This window comes from Takifugu rubripes, chromosome 1 (genome assembly GCF_901000725.2).
Source record: "Takifugu rubripes chromosome 1, fTakRub1.2, whole genome shotgun sequence".
NCBI classification, from domain to species: Eukaryota; Metazoa; Chordata; class Actinopteri; order Tetraodontiformes; family Tetraodontidae; genus Takifugu; species Takifugu rubripes.
The window spans coordinates 10,658,745-10,673,928 of NC_042285.1; the positions used below are offsets into that span (position 1 = coordinate 10,658,745).

A 15,184-nucleotide genomic window follows, 5' to 3' on the forward strand; every position below is an offset into this window, starting at 1 on the left:
TAATGTCAAATGCGTTCATGGAATATTCGTTATCCTAAATCGTGATGATCCTATATTATAAAGTCACTGTGTACTGTGATTAAAATATAAATGAAATCACACGGCAAGTTAGGGTTGGCACCTGAATAGATTTAACCAGGATTTAAAAGTGGATTGAAATATTAACTCTATAATTATCTAAAATAACCTATAAATTGTTTTATAGCGCCCTCTATGGGCCAACCACAACAATACATTCTTGCAAACCTATAATATGTTCCGCATCCGTCCAAATCTTTTAGAATAGTTTCAAAGGTGCTCTTACAGTTAAAAGAATCAGTGGTGTATGCAGTGATATATTGCAGCTCCCCATAGGTTCTAGCGTGCCCGGTGACGTCATCCCCCCCCTCACCGGTGGGACCGCCCGGTGAAGACTCGGCTGCTGCAGTCTGTCACTCAGTCCGCGCGTCCGACGACCGACCGGTGTGTCTCCCCCGCACCAGGAGCAAGACCACCTGGGATTTATTGTTGAGAAGTCTCCAGCATTTGAAATCACAGAAATTCCTCTTTTCATTTGGTTTTCCCGACTTGCTGGTCGTTTTTTGTTTGTTTTTGTGTGACTTCTGGGTTTGAGCTTTAAGTCTGCCATCATGTCTCGGACTCCGGAGGATGTAAGCAAGCTGACAGAAAGTACATATAAGGTGAGAGAAGTCCATGATTTTGTATGTTGGCATTTATTTTTAATCAATTTAGTTGTGATAATCGTGATATCAATAAACAGTTCCAAGTAAGATGCACATGTTTGTGTGTCCAAATACTAAAATTACAACGTACCTGCAATTTAGGAGCTAACTCTGTTTTCCATGTAATGGACCTAAAACAACAGAAATCAATCTATACTAGTTTTTTAAATTATGTTCACATTATGTAAGTTCTACCTGTCTTTCTGACTGTTTCTGCCATGAATTGCTCCATATGATTTGATCATTATTCACTCCTGATCAAGAGATTGGCCTTTCTTGGTCGGACTAGATTAATCTAATCATGCTTCTTATTGCCTCTCAGATGTGATAAACAGGCGGAGGAGTGCCGCATGTTTTCAAAAATCTAAAGATAAACTGGTTGATTGTAAGTTTGGAACAGGATTTCCTTTAAATAGTCCCTGATTTATGTGCTTGTGATACAGGCACACACACTTTCTGTGTGAAAACTAAAGAACTGCTACAGTGGCCTCACATTCAGCTAGAAAAGACAGAGAACCTGTTTCCTTTTCTGTCTGGTTCCTTACCTGCCCCTTCATTGTTTCATTGAGGGTGTGCCAGGGCAGCAGAGATAGAGAAGTGTACAGCACTTGATTGTGCGGCTATTCAGCAGGGATTGGGGGTGGTTCAGGCAACAGAATAGCCACAGATTTTAAACGTGACTTCGCCCTTTTTGAAGGAGCCATAAAGCTCACGTGAAGGGCCAGGTTAATGATTGAAGGTTTTACTGCGCTCACATTGGTTATTTATAGAGCGAAAGCACAAACATGTGCTTGTTTTCATGCATTTCCTCCCTCCACCCACTGCTGTAAATGGGTTTCATTACTCCCAGAGATGTTTGTGAATAAAAGAGTGATGGAAAGTGATGGTAAAGTTGTGATCTCCACTTTATGTCTAGATTGTGATGGACCAGCTCAACCCAGGCTTGAGGAACCTGGTCAATCTCGGGAAGAGCTATGAGAAAGCAGTCACAGGTAGAGTTCCCTTCCTCTTCACCTGCATTTAACTTCAGGCCTCATTTTATTAAATTATCAGACCAGATGGCTGTTAATTCTGCATTAAACAGAGTGGAAATAAGGCTCAAGACAAGAGCTGCTCACCAATCCCCAACCCCCCCACCCGCCACACATGAATCTTTCTGGAATTTGTGTTTCCACGACAACACCAAATGCTCCAGCTCATCCTCCTCACCGAGCAATTAACAGCATGTCTTCCTCTTCCTCCTGTGCAGCCATGACCCTCGCCGGGAAGGCCTATTTCGAGGCGGTGTCAAAACTTGGAGAGAATGCTGTCGTTTCACTGGTGTCCCGGGAGCTCGGTGAGTTTCAGGAAGGTCCAAGTTCTTTTGTCACCAGAGCCTGCTCTTGATTTCATTTAAATGTAAATACAATGCTACAGGTTGGAGTTGGTTGGATTACTGGAACTGAAACCTGAAGCTCTCCTTTTTTTTGCAGCAAAACTGTCCAAATCTGTTAGACTCATCAGTTATTTTCTTCCATTTGAGACATTTGCTGTCTCCGTGAACATAAAGTGCTGGCATTATGATTAAGGGTTTAAACAGGGTAAAAAATAACTGCTTTGGAACAACTGCACTGAACTTTTATTCTTTTCTGATTACAATATTCAACATGCTGACCTTAAACCTTCAATGTGCTGACCTTAAAAATGACCACTTAAATTGGGGTCCACATTTTGCGGCATTCTTAACTTTTGCCCTTTTTTGTTAATAAAACTATATCGTTTCTACTGGCGGGTAGGTTGACCTTGTCTGACCCCTGTCTAATAATGTAAAGAAGCAAAGAAAAGAAGGGAAGCTGTGAATCAGATAACTGACAACCACAAAACGAACCCACCAGCCTGCTAAATGGAAACAAAAAAAAAATCCAGACAGAGAGAATCATTCTTAGTCTGCTCTTGCAGAGTGAGGCTGACGAGGTGCTCCTGCCAGTTTGCAAAGCCGGTGTCTCCTCTCCAGAAAGCAAATAAAGGGTGGGAAAATAGCAGCTTTCGACAAAGGTTGCTTCATTTGATACGATGCTCACCTCATGAATTCCAAATCAGGTAAAAGAGACACATGAGTGTCTCTGTTTCTGCAGTTCAACCATAATCAGCATCCAGCTTGCCATGAAACTGGTTTTTCATAAAAAGGCGTATGACTGGACTGGAATGGATGGGTGCGAGATTGTGTGAAGTCTATCACTGTGCAAACAGCAGAGCAGCAAAGACGCTGGACGGACGGACAGACAGACAGACAGACAGACAGACAGAGGAGACTCTCTTGCCACCAGGCCCCTGTTCCTCCATCTGCCTCACCAAAGCCCCCACCAGCTTTGCTGTCTGTTTGTAGAGGCCCAGCTCCAGCTGTATGGAAACGTGGCAGCTTATTTTGTGATTTGTGAGTGGGCACAAAGTAAATATGTGACATTAATATCAAACAATGACGGAGGAGTCAGGCACGAGACCTTGACACAGTGTTGCTTACTGATGTTAGTTCAGTCACATTAGTGACAAGTTATAATTCACGAGTCCGTTCAGGCCGAGCGCTGTCTTGAAACGGCTCTTTAGATGCTTGTTCGCACTGCTGTTATGATTTTCCTTCTGTCTGTAGCAGCGTTGTTTACTTCATTCTGTGAAAGGTGCAGTTTAGAAAGCACTCACAGTGGTTGGCAGGTATTTGCAGAAAGTTCTACGTCAAGCTGCACTCGCTTTTTCCAAGACAATTTTCACCTCACGGTGGTAGTGACAGTTATTTTTCTTCTGCTTAAGGCTTATACTGACTAAGCATAGCTAATGTAGTGAAGATGTTACCTCATTGGTCAGTTTCTTGATATAATCGTTTAGGTACTAAATAAGTTTAACTTATATGAAGTAACTCATATTTAGCTCAGACTTTAGGGTTTTAACCCTTTTCTTTTTCAGTAAATAACTGAGAATTCAAAACAATAAGCTGTTAGTTTTATGGTCACTGCTCCAATGGGTTTCTCAATATGTCATATTATATTTAAATCTTTCAGTGCATTTGTGGATTTAGCAGCTTCCTGTACATAAACATAACTGGACCCCCACCCCAGGGAGTTGCCATTCCACTGTAAAGGAACAGGTACTGAGGGACAAAATGTCACAGAAGAATAGCACGATCTCCACCCCTTCCACCTTTTCTCAGCAGTGTTTTTCAGGCCTCAGTCAAAATGGATTTCTTAGAATATCAGATCATACACAGCATGACATTTCCCACCCCCGAGGGGATGACAATTCAAAATAGACAGACCGTTGAGTGTTTCCTGCTGATAGCTTCTTTAACAGGTTGAACAGCTGAATTAAAAAGAAGCTATTTGTTGTGAAGGCAGGTAGCTGTAAATTGTAATCCTGAGAAATAAGACCATTAATGTTCTTAAAAGCAGGTAAAGTCTATATTTCTTCTTTGTCTTATCTGCCCTCCTTTAGAAAAGTGCAGAATTGCTTTAGAACTTCTAAGGTTATCTTCTGAACAATTCCACACAGCATCACTTAGATTTATACAGCTATTTGGTTTGTTTACTTTCTTTTTTGGAAACCTATCTCCATGGAGAATTCAAGTTATGGTTCATGACAATCTCTGTGCCAAATACCCCATTGAGAAAAGCGTCCTGATGCCTCTTATAAGCTTCTCTCCACAGTTGAGATGAAGGAGCTTATGTAAGGAGCACACTCAGCAGCTAAGATTTCACCCCTGTGTGAGATGCAGTAACTCTCCATTCAATCATTCAAATACATCATTTCTTGAAGGGAAACTAAAAGTTCTACCATTAACGTTAACTCTACGTTCCTTTCAAAATCTAGACCTTGGTTGGGGTTGGATGTTGTGTTACTTCTCTCATTGTTTAGTGGATGGGTCCGCTCTCCTCGGTCACCTGTTAAGCTGGGATATTTGACATTATCAATCAGGATTTATTGTTATTTCTCTGGCTTGTGGTTCCTTTCCATTTAAACAGTGATTAATAAATGATAAAGACAGGCCACCGTTTCATGGGAGTGATGCTGTCACAGGCACTATAAATTAAATAATTTGCGAAACTAGTTCAGTTTTATAAACAGTGTAATAAACAGGAGATCAAAGTTCAGTGTGGGATGCTTTAAGTCATGTTTTTGCTTCAACAGTTTCAAAAGATCTCGGTCCTTTAATGAGACAGCCTGTCATATTCATACTGTTTACAGTTTGTCAGAGTTCTTTGCTAATTATGACCAGGATGAAAAAATATGGAGGTAATTGGCTATTTAATGAAGTTCCTGACTGGTTTAAAAATCAAATCCTGGTGATTCCTTTAAAATATATTGTAAAAAAAAAAAAAAAAATCTTTATTAGTGGGAGGATATCACCAGTACATCCACGTGAAATACTGTGATCATGAATTGGATTTATTTCCTTGAACACTGCAGACCTGCCCGAACAAGCCCGGCGATGTATCTCAGTAATAAAATGTGGTGCTAAAAATAGAAATCACAACCTTGTGATAGAAATTGTAAATGGAAGAGGGATTATCAGTTTGATAAAGGTGAGTCAGAGGAAAAGGTAGCAACAAGTAAACTTCAGTCAACATTTCCCGTCGCCCGGTCTCCTTATCAACCAGTCAACACGTACTGGTTTCATTGGCCCGTCCATGAGGCGCTCCCAGCTCTCAGACAGCCGCACCTGTTAAGAATGTCCATGTTGCTGCTCTGAATGCCGTCAGCAGTGTTGTTAAATCTGCAGTCACTGCGGGTGTCACCAACAATCCATTCAGACCATTTCATTACCAAGGAATGTTTTATCGTCATTATTTTAGTTTTGCTTTGTCTGTGCATTACACAATACAAAAACCTGATTGACAGACTGGTGACTGAAGAAGATACAGGATGGAACTTCATGTTTTTCCACTGGGATCATTTATCAAGCAAAACGTCTGCGGAACTCCACGTGAACGTGAAGTGGCCTGTGAGATTAGATTATCTCTGTGTAGAATCTCTTCAAGCGAGAATTGAATGCCATCAACAGATAGGAGATAAGATAAATGATGTTGGCCCTCTTTTAGCTGAGCTCAGAAACGAAGCTTTGATTCATTTTTGTTTGATTTTGTTCACACTTAAGGCAGACAGAATCCATTTTTACATGCAGCTCTCATATCTTGCATGCATGCATTTATCTTCTTCTGCTCCTCTCAACTCCAGTGTGCCACATTCCAACGTGTAGCATTGAGCTCCTATACAGACTTTCACACCTTGTTAACCCAGAAGGTGAAGCATGCAGGTGTACAACAGCCCCTTTGAAATATCACATCAGCCCTTTCCACCCCTGCCCCAAACCCCAGCGTGGGCTGTTTTTGGGGCTGTACAAACACATCCTGGGCCTGTCGCCGCCCCCTCCCCATGGAAGCACAAAGGCGGCATTTACCAGTAGGTTCTGGTGACCTTCAGAGGGCAATGTTGTTGTAGGTGCATTGCAGAAGTGCACCTCTGTATCGGCAGGTCGCCTCGTCTGTTTGGAGCCAGGCAGAAAGGATCCTCAGCTGATCACGTAATAAACCTAGCACCTGCACTTTCTCTGACCTCACCTGAAGGTGTTGACGCCGTTAGGTTTTCCTGCAGAGCGGTGCTATCACGTGTCCAGAAATGATGCTGCACACTGGCTCACCAGGCCACTGTGCCCTATAGTAAACCTTGAGCCTAGATTTCACCCCATTGTGGTGGAGGTATAGCACTATAAACTGCTTAGTTACAATTGTCCACTTGTGTTTACAGTATTGGCTCACTCCCATTGTGTGCTGCCATATGCAGCCATCTATGCTGGAGCTGTTCTCTCAATGGAGACTGTTCTGTATCTGACCGCACAATACCAGAACACTGCGTGCAGATTACTTATTGACAGCTGTTTAAATACGGATAGGAGAAAAGTCATCTGTAAAATATGGCTTGTAAAGATGTAAACTTTGATGGAACGCATGTGACGACCCTGAAATTGCCTTGTTTTTACCTTGAACATGAATGGTGCCTTCTGCCTACAAACTTCAATAGATTTGCTTTCCAAATTCAGGCAATTTATTCACATATTTTAATTCACTCTCTTGAGTGGAATCAGAAGATACCACGCTGCAATGCCATGCTTAGCTTCAACTGCTACTTTGCTTTAGACAAAGACTGTGGGATAATTGGGCCCAATCAGAAGACTTAAACCACATTAATGTAGTTTAACACGCAATATTGTTTGCTCCCTCCTCCACTTCCTGCTGCATCACTCGTCTTTCTTACCTCATTGACTGACAGGTGCAAACTGACCTTTAGTGTTTTTTTTAATTGTTGCTGGTGTTTGAGTAATCGCTAAAATAAAAGCCCTGCTTTTTTCTTTCTTCCAAGGTGTTGTTCTGATGGAGATTGCAGAGGCCCACAGTAAAGTGCACACTGAGCTGGAAGAGAATGTGAGTCAGTTTAAATTTATTTTCCAATTTGAATATCGACAGCTCAAACAAAAAGACAAGCAGCATTAATGAGACAAACAGACATGTTGAACACGCAGTAAACTACGTTAGTGTTTCACGGGGCATTCACCCTCCTTGCGAGCCACAGGAAGGGTGTCTTTTGTTTTTCTGAAAGCGTAAATTGCCGAGTCTCCTGGGCTCATTCTTGTCATTTCAGAGGGTTTGAAATAGCTTTAGGCAAAGCTAAATGAAAGCCTGATAGTAATGAAAAAACCACATACTCATGAAGCCATGAGGGAGTGATGCTTCAGATATCTGCTAAGAACTAAAATTAAGTCAAATGTCAGCAGTATAATTGCAGCCCAGGAAGTAAATAAGCTCATTTCCAAGACTATCTGGAACTCTGTAATTACATTACATAGGGGTAAAGTAGTCAATCTTTAACCACAGCAGCCTGATAAGACTTTCCTTTTGGGTGGAATATCGTCCTCTAAGAAATCCATTCTTAGGCATTCCAACGGATCACTTCTTCCTTATCGAAGGAAGCCATGTGACTCAGCGGGCGTTGCAGGATGAGTAATGTTGCAATAAATTTTAGGTTGGTGTTTTATGTTGGTTGTTTTTTTCCACCATTCGCAGTTCAAGAAGTTTCACAAAGATGTGATTGTAGAGCTGGAGAAGAAGACAGAGATGGATGTTAAATACATGAACGTGAGTCTGACTTCATGCTGCATCAGCTGTCAATGCAAACACCCAGAGATTCCCCAAATGTCATGTCTCTGAATACCCATTTCTAATCAAAGTTTCCTCACATTCACCTGTCAAACAGGCCACATTCAAGCGCTATCAGTCAGAACACAAAGTCAAACAGGACTCCCTGGAGCGCTCCAAGACAGACCTGAAGAAGCTGCGCAGGAAAAGCCAGGGGAAGCACTCCTCCAAGTACGAGTTCAGAGAGAACGAGGTGAGACGCAAGAGCAAACTCAACAAACCTTCCAGTTGGAAAGAGATGTATCCAGATTTGTTCCCCTGATAACCACAGCGCAAATGAAAGGAAATTCATTTTTTGTAGTCTTTAGCACAATGCTGCACTAGTACGCTCAAGTTAAGAGTGGGTGAAACCTGTTTCAGGTGCCCTTGCGCCTCGAGGTATTCTTTATTGTTTTTTTTATGCAGTCGGTCGTTCGGCTGAAGGCAGAGGAATGTTATGATTGAGGAGTGTACACCAAGATATGCTCGTATACATGACTGCTCAAACAGATGCAGCCATATAAACACCATTGCTGTCATGACAAATATGTAACAATAGAATGTAAGTACACTTACTGGAGTACTCTTACACAACTCTTGCAGTTTCACTACCAATTTAAGAACTTTATTTGCTACTTTCAGCTTTTATGTTATGTATTAGAGAATAGAATAGAATAGAATAGAATAGAATAGAATAGAATAGAATAGAATAGAATAGAATAGAATGTAGAATAGGTTAATATTAAATAAAACACTATGTGTTGAAATGGAACCACAAAGCTTAAATAGTAACCTCTGCATGGCGTCTTGTTGATGCTGTGTAAGCATGGCTTGTTCCAAAGATATGCCTTAAATTGAAGGTCAAGCTTGCAAGCTACAAAAGTGCTTTTTATTCTTCAATTGTGCTTCAAGACACATCTGAGTGAGCTTTGTGCGGTGACTGAGCTGAAACTGAGATGGGGGGTGGAACAGCGGGAGAGAAATGCGACGCGCTAGTCTGTCGCACGGGCGCTGCCAGTGAGGGGCTGTTGATCGGCTGTTGAAATTAGATGAGACCGACTTTTCAACAGGGCCGCTTGGTGAGGTGCAGGTGAAAACAAAGGACTGGGTCAAGACGCTGGGCCCTTGTCAACCTACAGTTTCCAACCATCAAAGATCAATTCTTGATTCAGACCTCAGAGCCCTACAGAGCATTTAAACTCACGCAACAGCTGACCTCTGACCTCTGCCAACAGTATAAGGAGACCTTGTCATCGCGGCAGATGGACATGCAGAAGTTTATTGCCGATGGCTGCAAAGAGGCGTTGCTGGAGGAAAAGAGGCGCTTTTGCTTCCTGGCAGACAAACATTGCATGTTCTCTTACCAAATTAGCAACTTCCATGAGAAGGTAAGGCCGGATGGAGAGCTGATCCTGGGCAGTCTGGATTTAGTTCCTTTATTAGTCTGTTTAACAGATGCTCTCTGTTTCCAAGGCCAGGGAGATGCTCTCTCTGAAGCTCCCAAGCTGGCAGGAAAAGTGCTGCGATATCACTAAAGTACCAGACACAGTGATGAACATGATTGAAGGGCTGTCTGTCACTCCAGAGCAATCGCCAGCCATTGGATACTGCAACGGGGTGAGCGTTACCTGGTCAGGTCCAATTCAGCAGACCTCAGTTTCCCTTCAGGTCGCTCGTTGTTGTGTTTCACCGTTTGCTTCGATTCTCATCTGATTATCAGATAAAGGCAGCAGGTTCCAGAATACAAAGAGTGTTTTATCTCATCTGGTAGTTTATCTTGCAGCAGACCTAGCATCTGCGCGTTAAGAGGTTCCTGACTGCGTATATGTTTTAGCACAGCCTGTGTAACCTGGTCGATCTGAAAAGCTGAAGGGTTCTTAGTCATGCTTGTGTTTTGGTGAATCAGACATGATTATCAGATGAACCCGTCAGTCCAAAGAGTCGTGTTACTCATGCTGACACATGTGTCTTTGTCTGCTCATCGTGTACTTCGTTTAATCAGAAGAACCAGGACTCCCTGGTGCCTCCTCCAGCGCCACCTCTAAAGGCACAGATCAGTCCACTTGCTAACATGTTCAACCCAGAGCCCAGATCACCACTCACCACCTCCACAGACCGCAACTCAGGTACGGGGGGTTGAAACGACACACACCAATGTGACTTAAAACACAGATGAGTTCCCGGAGTCTTCTAAATATTATTTTTAATGGATGTCCTGCTTCAAATATGTGTAGTTTTTGTCTCGCTGATCCCAAATCTGTCACCAGACCACGGCAGCATCGGCGAATTCCCCCTGTCCCACTCGGTGTCGCAGTCGTCAGGTCTCAACCTGAGCAAAAGGTCTCGCGTCAAGACCATCTTTCCCCACATGGCTGGCACCAATCCCACACTCCTCAGCTTTGACGACGGCGACATCATCACTCTGCTGATTCAGGAAGAGAAGGACGGCTGGCTGTACGGAGAGTTGGAGAAAACACAGCAGTAAGTGGCAAATCTTATCATTTCCCATAATGCACCATTGAGTATGCTTTTCTATATTTTTTAAATGGATGATTTCTAATGTGTTTTATCATATTTTGCAGACTAATTAAGATGTAGAAATGGACTCCGTATATAGAGTGTATTAGCACTGTTATGGGCAGGTATTGACATTAATTTTCCTTTAGTGCAGAACAGCAAAAAGAAATGCAGGAATACACATGAGTGCTGACGTGCAGGTCTTATCAGATGTACTTCTAGCTGCTGCTTTGTGTTTCTGAATATTCCGTTTTGTTAATACATCACGCTTAGGAGCACGGAGAATGCCAGGTATGATCAACATGACGGTCGTAAAGCTTAACCTCTCTCTTTCACTCGCACTCACTTGCCTTTCTCAGCAACTTCTCACACACATGCACACTCACACATGCACGCAGATGCACGTGTGGGCACACATAGTCCACATTCATATATTTATGAACACACAAGGAGACAGTGTGTGTTCCTGATATCAAAAGAACATGGCCTCCCTCAGCATTGCTGAAATGATGGTAGGGAGAAATTCTGATGTGTAGAAATTGTTGTTTGTTCCAGGCTAATCCTTAAAGTAGCTGAGCTGCCTGTGTGATTACAGCCGTCTTCAGTTCATGCGCTTATTTTTTGTTTTGTTCCTATCCAAGAGACGCAGCCTAGCTCCAGTCGTGCGTTTATGGCCTTTCAGCTAAGCCACCCAGCTGTTTACCGAAATAATGTGAAAGTGTAATCAATCTTGTCACGTAACAGAGCAAAAAAGCAAATAAAGCTATTTGTCAACATGTCAGATGTCGCCTTTGAAGAGTTTACTTTCTCCAACGTTGTTTTGTGCTGTGAATTTTTTTAGCCTGTATTGAATTTCTACAGAATAATGGCAACAAACGGTCCCCCAGTCGATCAATGAACCATCAGACAGACATGATAATGTATGTTAAAGCACTTTATGCTGCTTTCTTTGGTCAGGCGGGGCTGGTTTCCCTCATCTTACTGCAGACCTCATGTCGATCAGATCAATAGGTAAGACAACGGTTTCACTCTCCCATAACAGAATAAAAAAGGTTTCGCTTTATATGTAATCACGTGTCACATGTCGCAGCAGCAATCTGAGCACGCCACGGCGCTTGAGTGTGATTAGTGTGCCAGAGGAGGACGAGGAGCCCATGTTGCTGCCACCTCCAGACTACAGCGACGATGCCGCCATCAACCCAGCGATCACCTCCATGGCCACTTCGCAGAACGTGGTCAGTACGACCTCAACCGTCCATTATTTTTACTTCTCCTCCCAAAATGTACACAAGTTAGTAAATAATAACACTAACACATTAATAAGAACAATCTAACCTGTGGACTAGGACAGCATTGGGAGCGTTCAGATTCAGTGCTTTCCAGAGGTAGGAGGTGTATTCATCTGACGCTCATCTGCTTCTGGGGTCAAAATTGTCTTATTTTGAAGAGCTGTGCTGATAAAGCAAAGGGCTAATTATGAGCTCTTGGTCACTTTTGTGTGTGGTCATATCAGATCATTCAGATCAGATTTAAAGAGACTTTTGTCCTCCGTACATGAGAGACATTTCAAAGTTCTTGGTTAAATGAACGTAGGACTAATGTCACTCGACCTTGTAAATATGTCCTAAATCATACCTGAAAGAAAAGATGGATAACTGTGAGCTGCTGCTAATTTATGGGAACGATTGAACAGGCCAGTGAGTATCTTGATAGCATAGAATATTTCTGAACTTTCTCATTATATATTATTGTTGTACCCATAATAAATGCAATTCTATTAAAATTGTTTGGCTACTGCTGATTGCCAGTATGCCATTCATGCTAGCAATGTGAAGATTAATTCTGTTACCATGAAACCTTTTATATGGTCTTTAACTCTTGGTAGCAGTTTTAGAATTTGGTGCCTGGTCAACTGAGACATGTTGTTGAATGTTTTTATTACCTCCTCCAGCTGGGCTTTTGTTTCCTCAACATGCTATCTTTATTCCCTCTCTCTAGGCATCACAGCCAAAACACAAAATGGCGTCACAAATATGGAACTTTCAGACTGTTAATGATTATCAAAGATCTCCTGCTCTGTAACCTTTAAACTGGGCGCTGGTAGAAAGAGTTTCTATAACACCGGTGAGACAGTGAGACTCTCACTTCCAGAAATAAACATTCATTTCCATATTTTCATCTCATTGCCAGATTTGTGTAATCCTAGTCCAGCAGAGTTCTAAAAAAAAGCTTTGAGTGACGCCTAAGTTGTTCAGAGTGCTGTGTGGTTGAAGGTGGACCCCTCCACACACCATTATTCTGCATCTCTTCCCTGTAAAGCTGCCACCCGTCCATCAGTCTTCATCCTGGAAGGTGTGTTAGTTTCAGTATTGCTGGAATTTAATTTGGAATGTAACCGTTGCCAAGGTTAAAAAAAAAGGGAAAAAAAAGATTCCCACGCTGAGATGCTGTCTAGCTTATGCTTTCTTATGTTGTAGTTTGTTAAAACCAGTCTTTTAAAGCTACTCCTGAATGGTGGAGTTTGTTCCAAAGCTTTGTTGTGGAGGCATCTTCTGGGATTTTTTTAAGAGGCTGTCTGCTCTCTGATGGAAGAGAAGTGTAATGCCTCTAATTAACCCAGCACCATTAGTTTGGTTATACAAAATGTAAAGGTAAAAGACACAAAATAGGGGGGTGGGTGTATTTTGCTCTCTTTATCAGCTTTGCTCACTTAATAATAGGCATCCGTATCAAATCGAGGATAAAAATATATAATATGATATGTGGCCGTGATTGCAATGATTCCAACTTTCTTGACACCATTTGGAAGCAAATGAGCGCCCTAATTATCCCAAGGTTTATAGCTCAGGTTTCTCTTCTCCGTGTATGTGGAAGGATTGTCCTGAGGTGGGTGACAGAGACAAGCCAGCCTTGCTACATTATTCAGATTCCAAGTCTGGACTTGTGTCAAGTGCTCCACTGTGTTCATTAGCAGAGGGAAGGCGGATCCACCGCTGGTGAAATCTTATCAAACTCGTCTGGCGACTGAGACTTTCTTCCCAGCTGGAGGGAGGGTGTGGACGGGGACTGCGGTGGTGGGGGTTGAGTGCTTTCTCCTTGTTTTCCTCACCTTTAAGGGTCTTTTCTTCTCCTCTTTGATAACAGGTCTCTTTAGTCAATGGGAACGTAAAGGCTCCCTTTCTGGGGTGAGTGACATAACTCAACTAACAAATCCTCTCTGAGATTTAGATATGATGCTCAAGGTTGTTGTTTTTTTTCACCCGCATTGCTCTCCCGCAGAGGAGGGAATCCATTTGCAACGGTGAAGCTGAGACCGACAGTCACGAATGACAGATCAGCGCCGGCCATCTAACTCTGAGATGGATTTTCGTGACGAACGATGCACACGTGACCCCCCTATCCCCCCATGACACCCTGAATCTCACCCCCTTTCCAACATATCACCATCCTGCGTGCTCCTGTCTCACTGTACGATTAAAGGGATCCATTGCTTCAACACACAAAAATGTATTTGTCTGTGCCAAGAATGTGTTTCCCATAGTAGAACAGTAAGTTTATGGAGAAGTAGGAAACGTGCTGTTATTTTGTGTTTAAGTGAAAGTTGGTCACCCTAAATAACCACATACAGACAAGTAAAGTTGTAATAAATTGAACTAGAGTGTAGCTGCTTCATCACAATAGCCAGCACGTGTGTTACACAAGCAGGGGGAAACTGTAGTGAACTCACGCCGAGGGAGGAATATAAATCTGTGTATTTATATTCTTCAGATTATGCTGTCACTCTCAAGAGGCATTTTGATATATGAGGTCAGGATAATTAAGGGAGAGTGATGTGTTTGGGGAAAAAGGTTTGTTTAAAACCAAAAATATATTTTTAGATATGTAATTTGCACAAGATATTTAAACGCCAAATAGATGCAGACGTCTATGTTGTACAGGTGCCCCCCTTTAATATGTTCTCACGGTGATTTTTTTGGACTGCTTACAAGGGTAAAGTTGAAATGAGTAGAATGTATAAATGATGATGCAGATACTGATTTCATATTGCTCATTTCCACCATTGTTTAAAGTCATTGCTGTGCCACTGCAAAGTTTATAGAAAAACTATACTTCCGCTGCTTTTCATTTGCATTTTATAAGAAAGTGGGTCATTTTTCACAATCTGACGAAGTATTAACTCCTGTTTGAGGAACTTTTTTGGCACGTTTATTGCAGAATGTAAGTGTATAATGAAGAACTGGTTGATTACTCCTCACAGATTCTTTAATGTGGAACTAAACCCATTTTACTGACAGATTATCTTGTCCCTGTGCTGTAGTAACCGTTTCTCAATAAAACAAAGCAACAAAAGTTTTTCCTCTCACTGCTTCTCACAAAATACTTGTTCTGAGGTAAAATGGTGATGAAAATCAATGTTTTAAGGCTTCCGATCATCAGAACTTTATAATAACAGTTTATTTATAATATCAAGTTTTATATTATTTAAAATTTTATATTTTCATATGTATAATATTTTTCTACACATCTCATCATCAATCAGAATCAGGGTACTTTATTGATCCCTTTAGGGGGTGTCCATTAGGGAAATTAGCATCTCCCCAAAGAAACGTACAGCACTGTTTAAAATATTAAAAATAATAAAAATAAAAATAGAATATAAACCGAATTTTAAAAGTAGGGTTTAAAGAGGTACTAATATGTAGCCTTAATGCTATTGTGTGCTATAAAACTAAACCAAAATTACATTTA

The 15,184-nt window shown here is 41.8% G+C and overlaps 1 protein-coding gene across 4 annotated transcripts; it reads left to right on the top strand.

Annotated features, from left to right (window-relative positions):
* The first annotated feature begins 327 nt into the window (after positions 1 to 327).
* Positions 328 to 14,785, top strand: baiap2l1a (BAR/IMD domain containing adaptor protein 2 like 1a). Of its 4 annotated transcripts, none has more exons than XM_003961493.3 (14): positions 331 to 680; positions 1,639 to 1,714; positions 1,972 to 2,058; positions 7,107 to 7,168; positions 7,808 to 7,879; positions 7,998 to 8,132; positions 9,154 to 9,306; positions 9,392 to 9,535; positions 9,921 to 10,044; positions 10,186 to 10,399; positions 11,393 to 11,446; positions 11,526 to 11,670; positions 13,580 to 13,620; positions 13,715 to 14,785. In XM_003961493.3, exons 1-14 carry the CDS (start codon positions 630 to 632, stop codon positions 13,785 to 13,787), a joined length of 1,431 nt encoding a protein of 476 aa, XP_003961542.1. In that variant the 5' UTR covers positions 331 to 629; the 3' UTR covers positions 13,788 to 14,785. The 4 variants fall into 4 exon arrangements, with proteins under 4 accessions (XP_011602814.1, XP_011602823.1, XP_003961542.1 ...); XM_011604509.2 differs by having other exon boundaries at positions 332 to 680; positions 11,529 to 11,670; XM_011604512.2 differs by lacking the exon at positions 13,580 to 13,620 and having other exon boundaries at positions 328 to 680.
* The last annotated feature ends 399 nt before the right edge of the window (positions 14,786 to 15,184 follow it).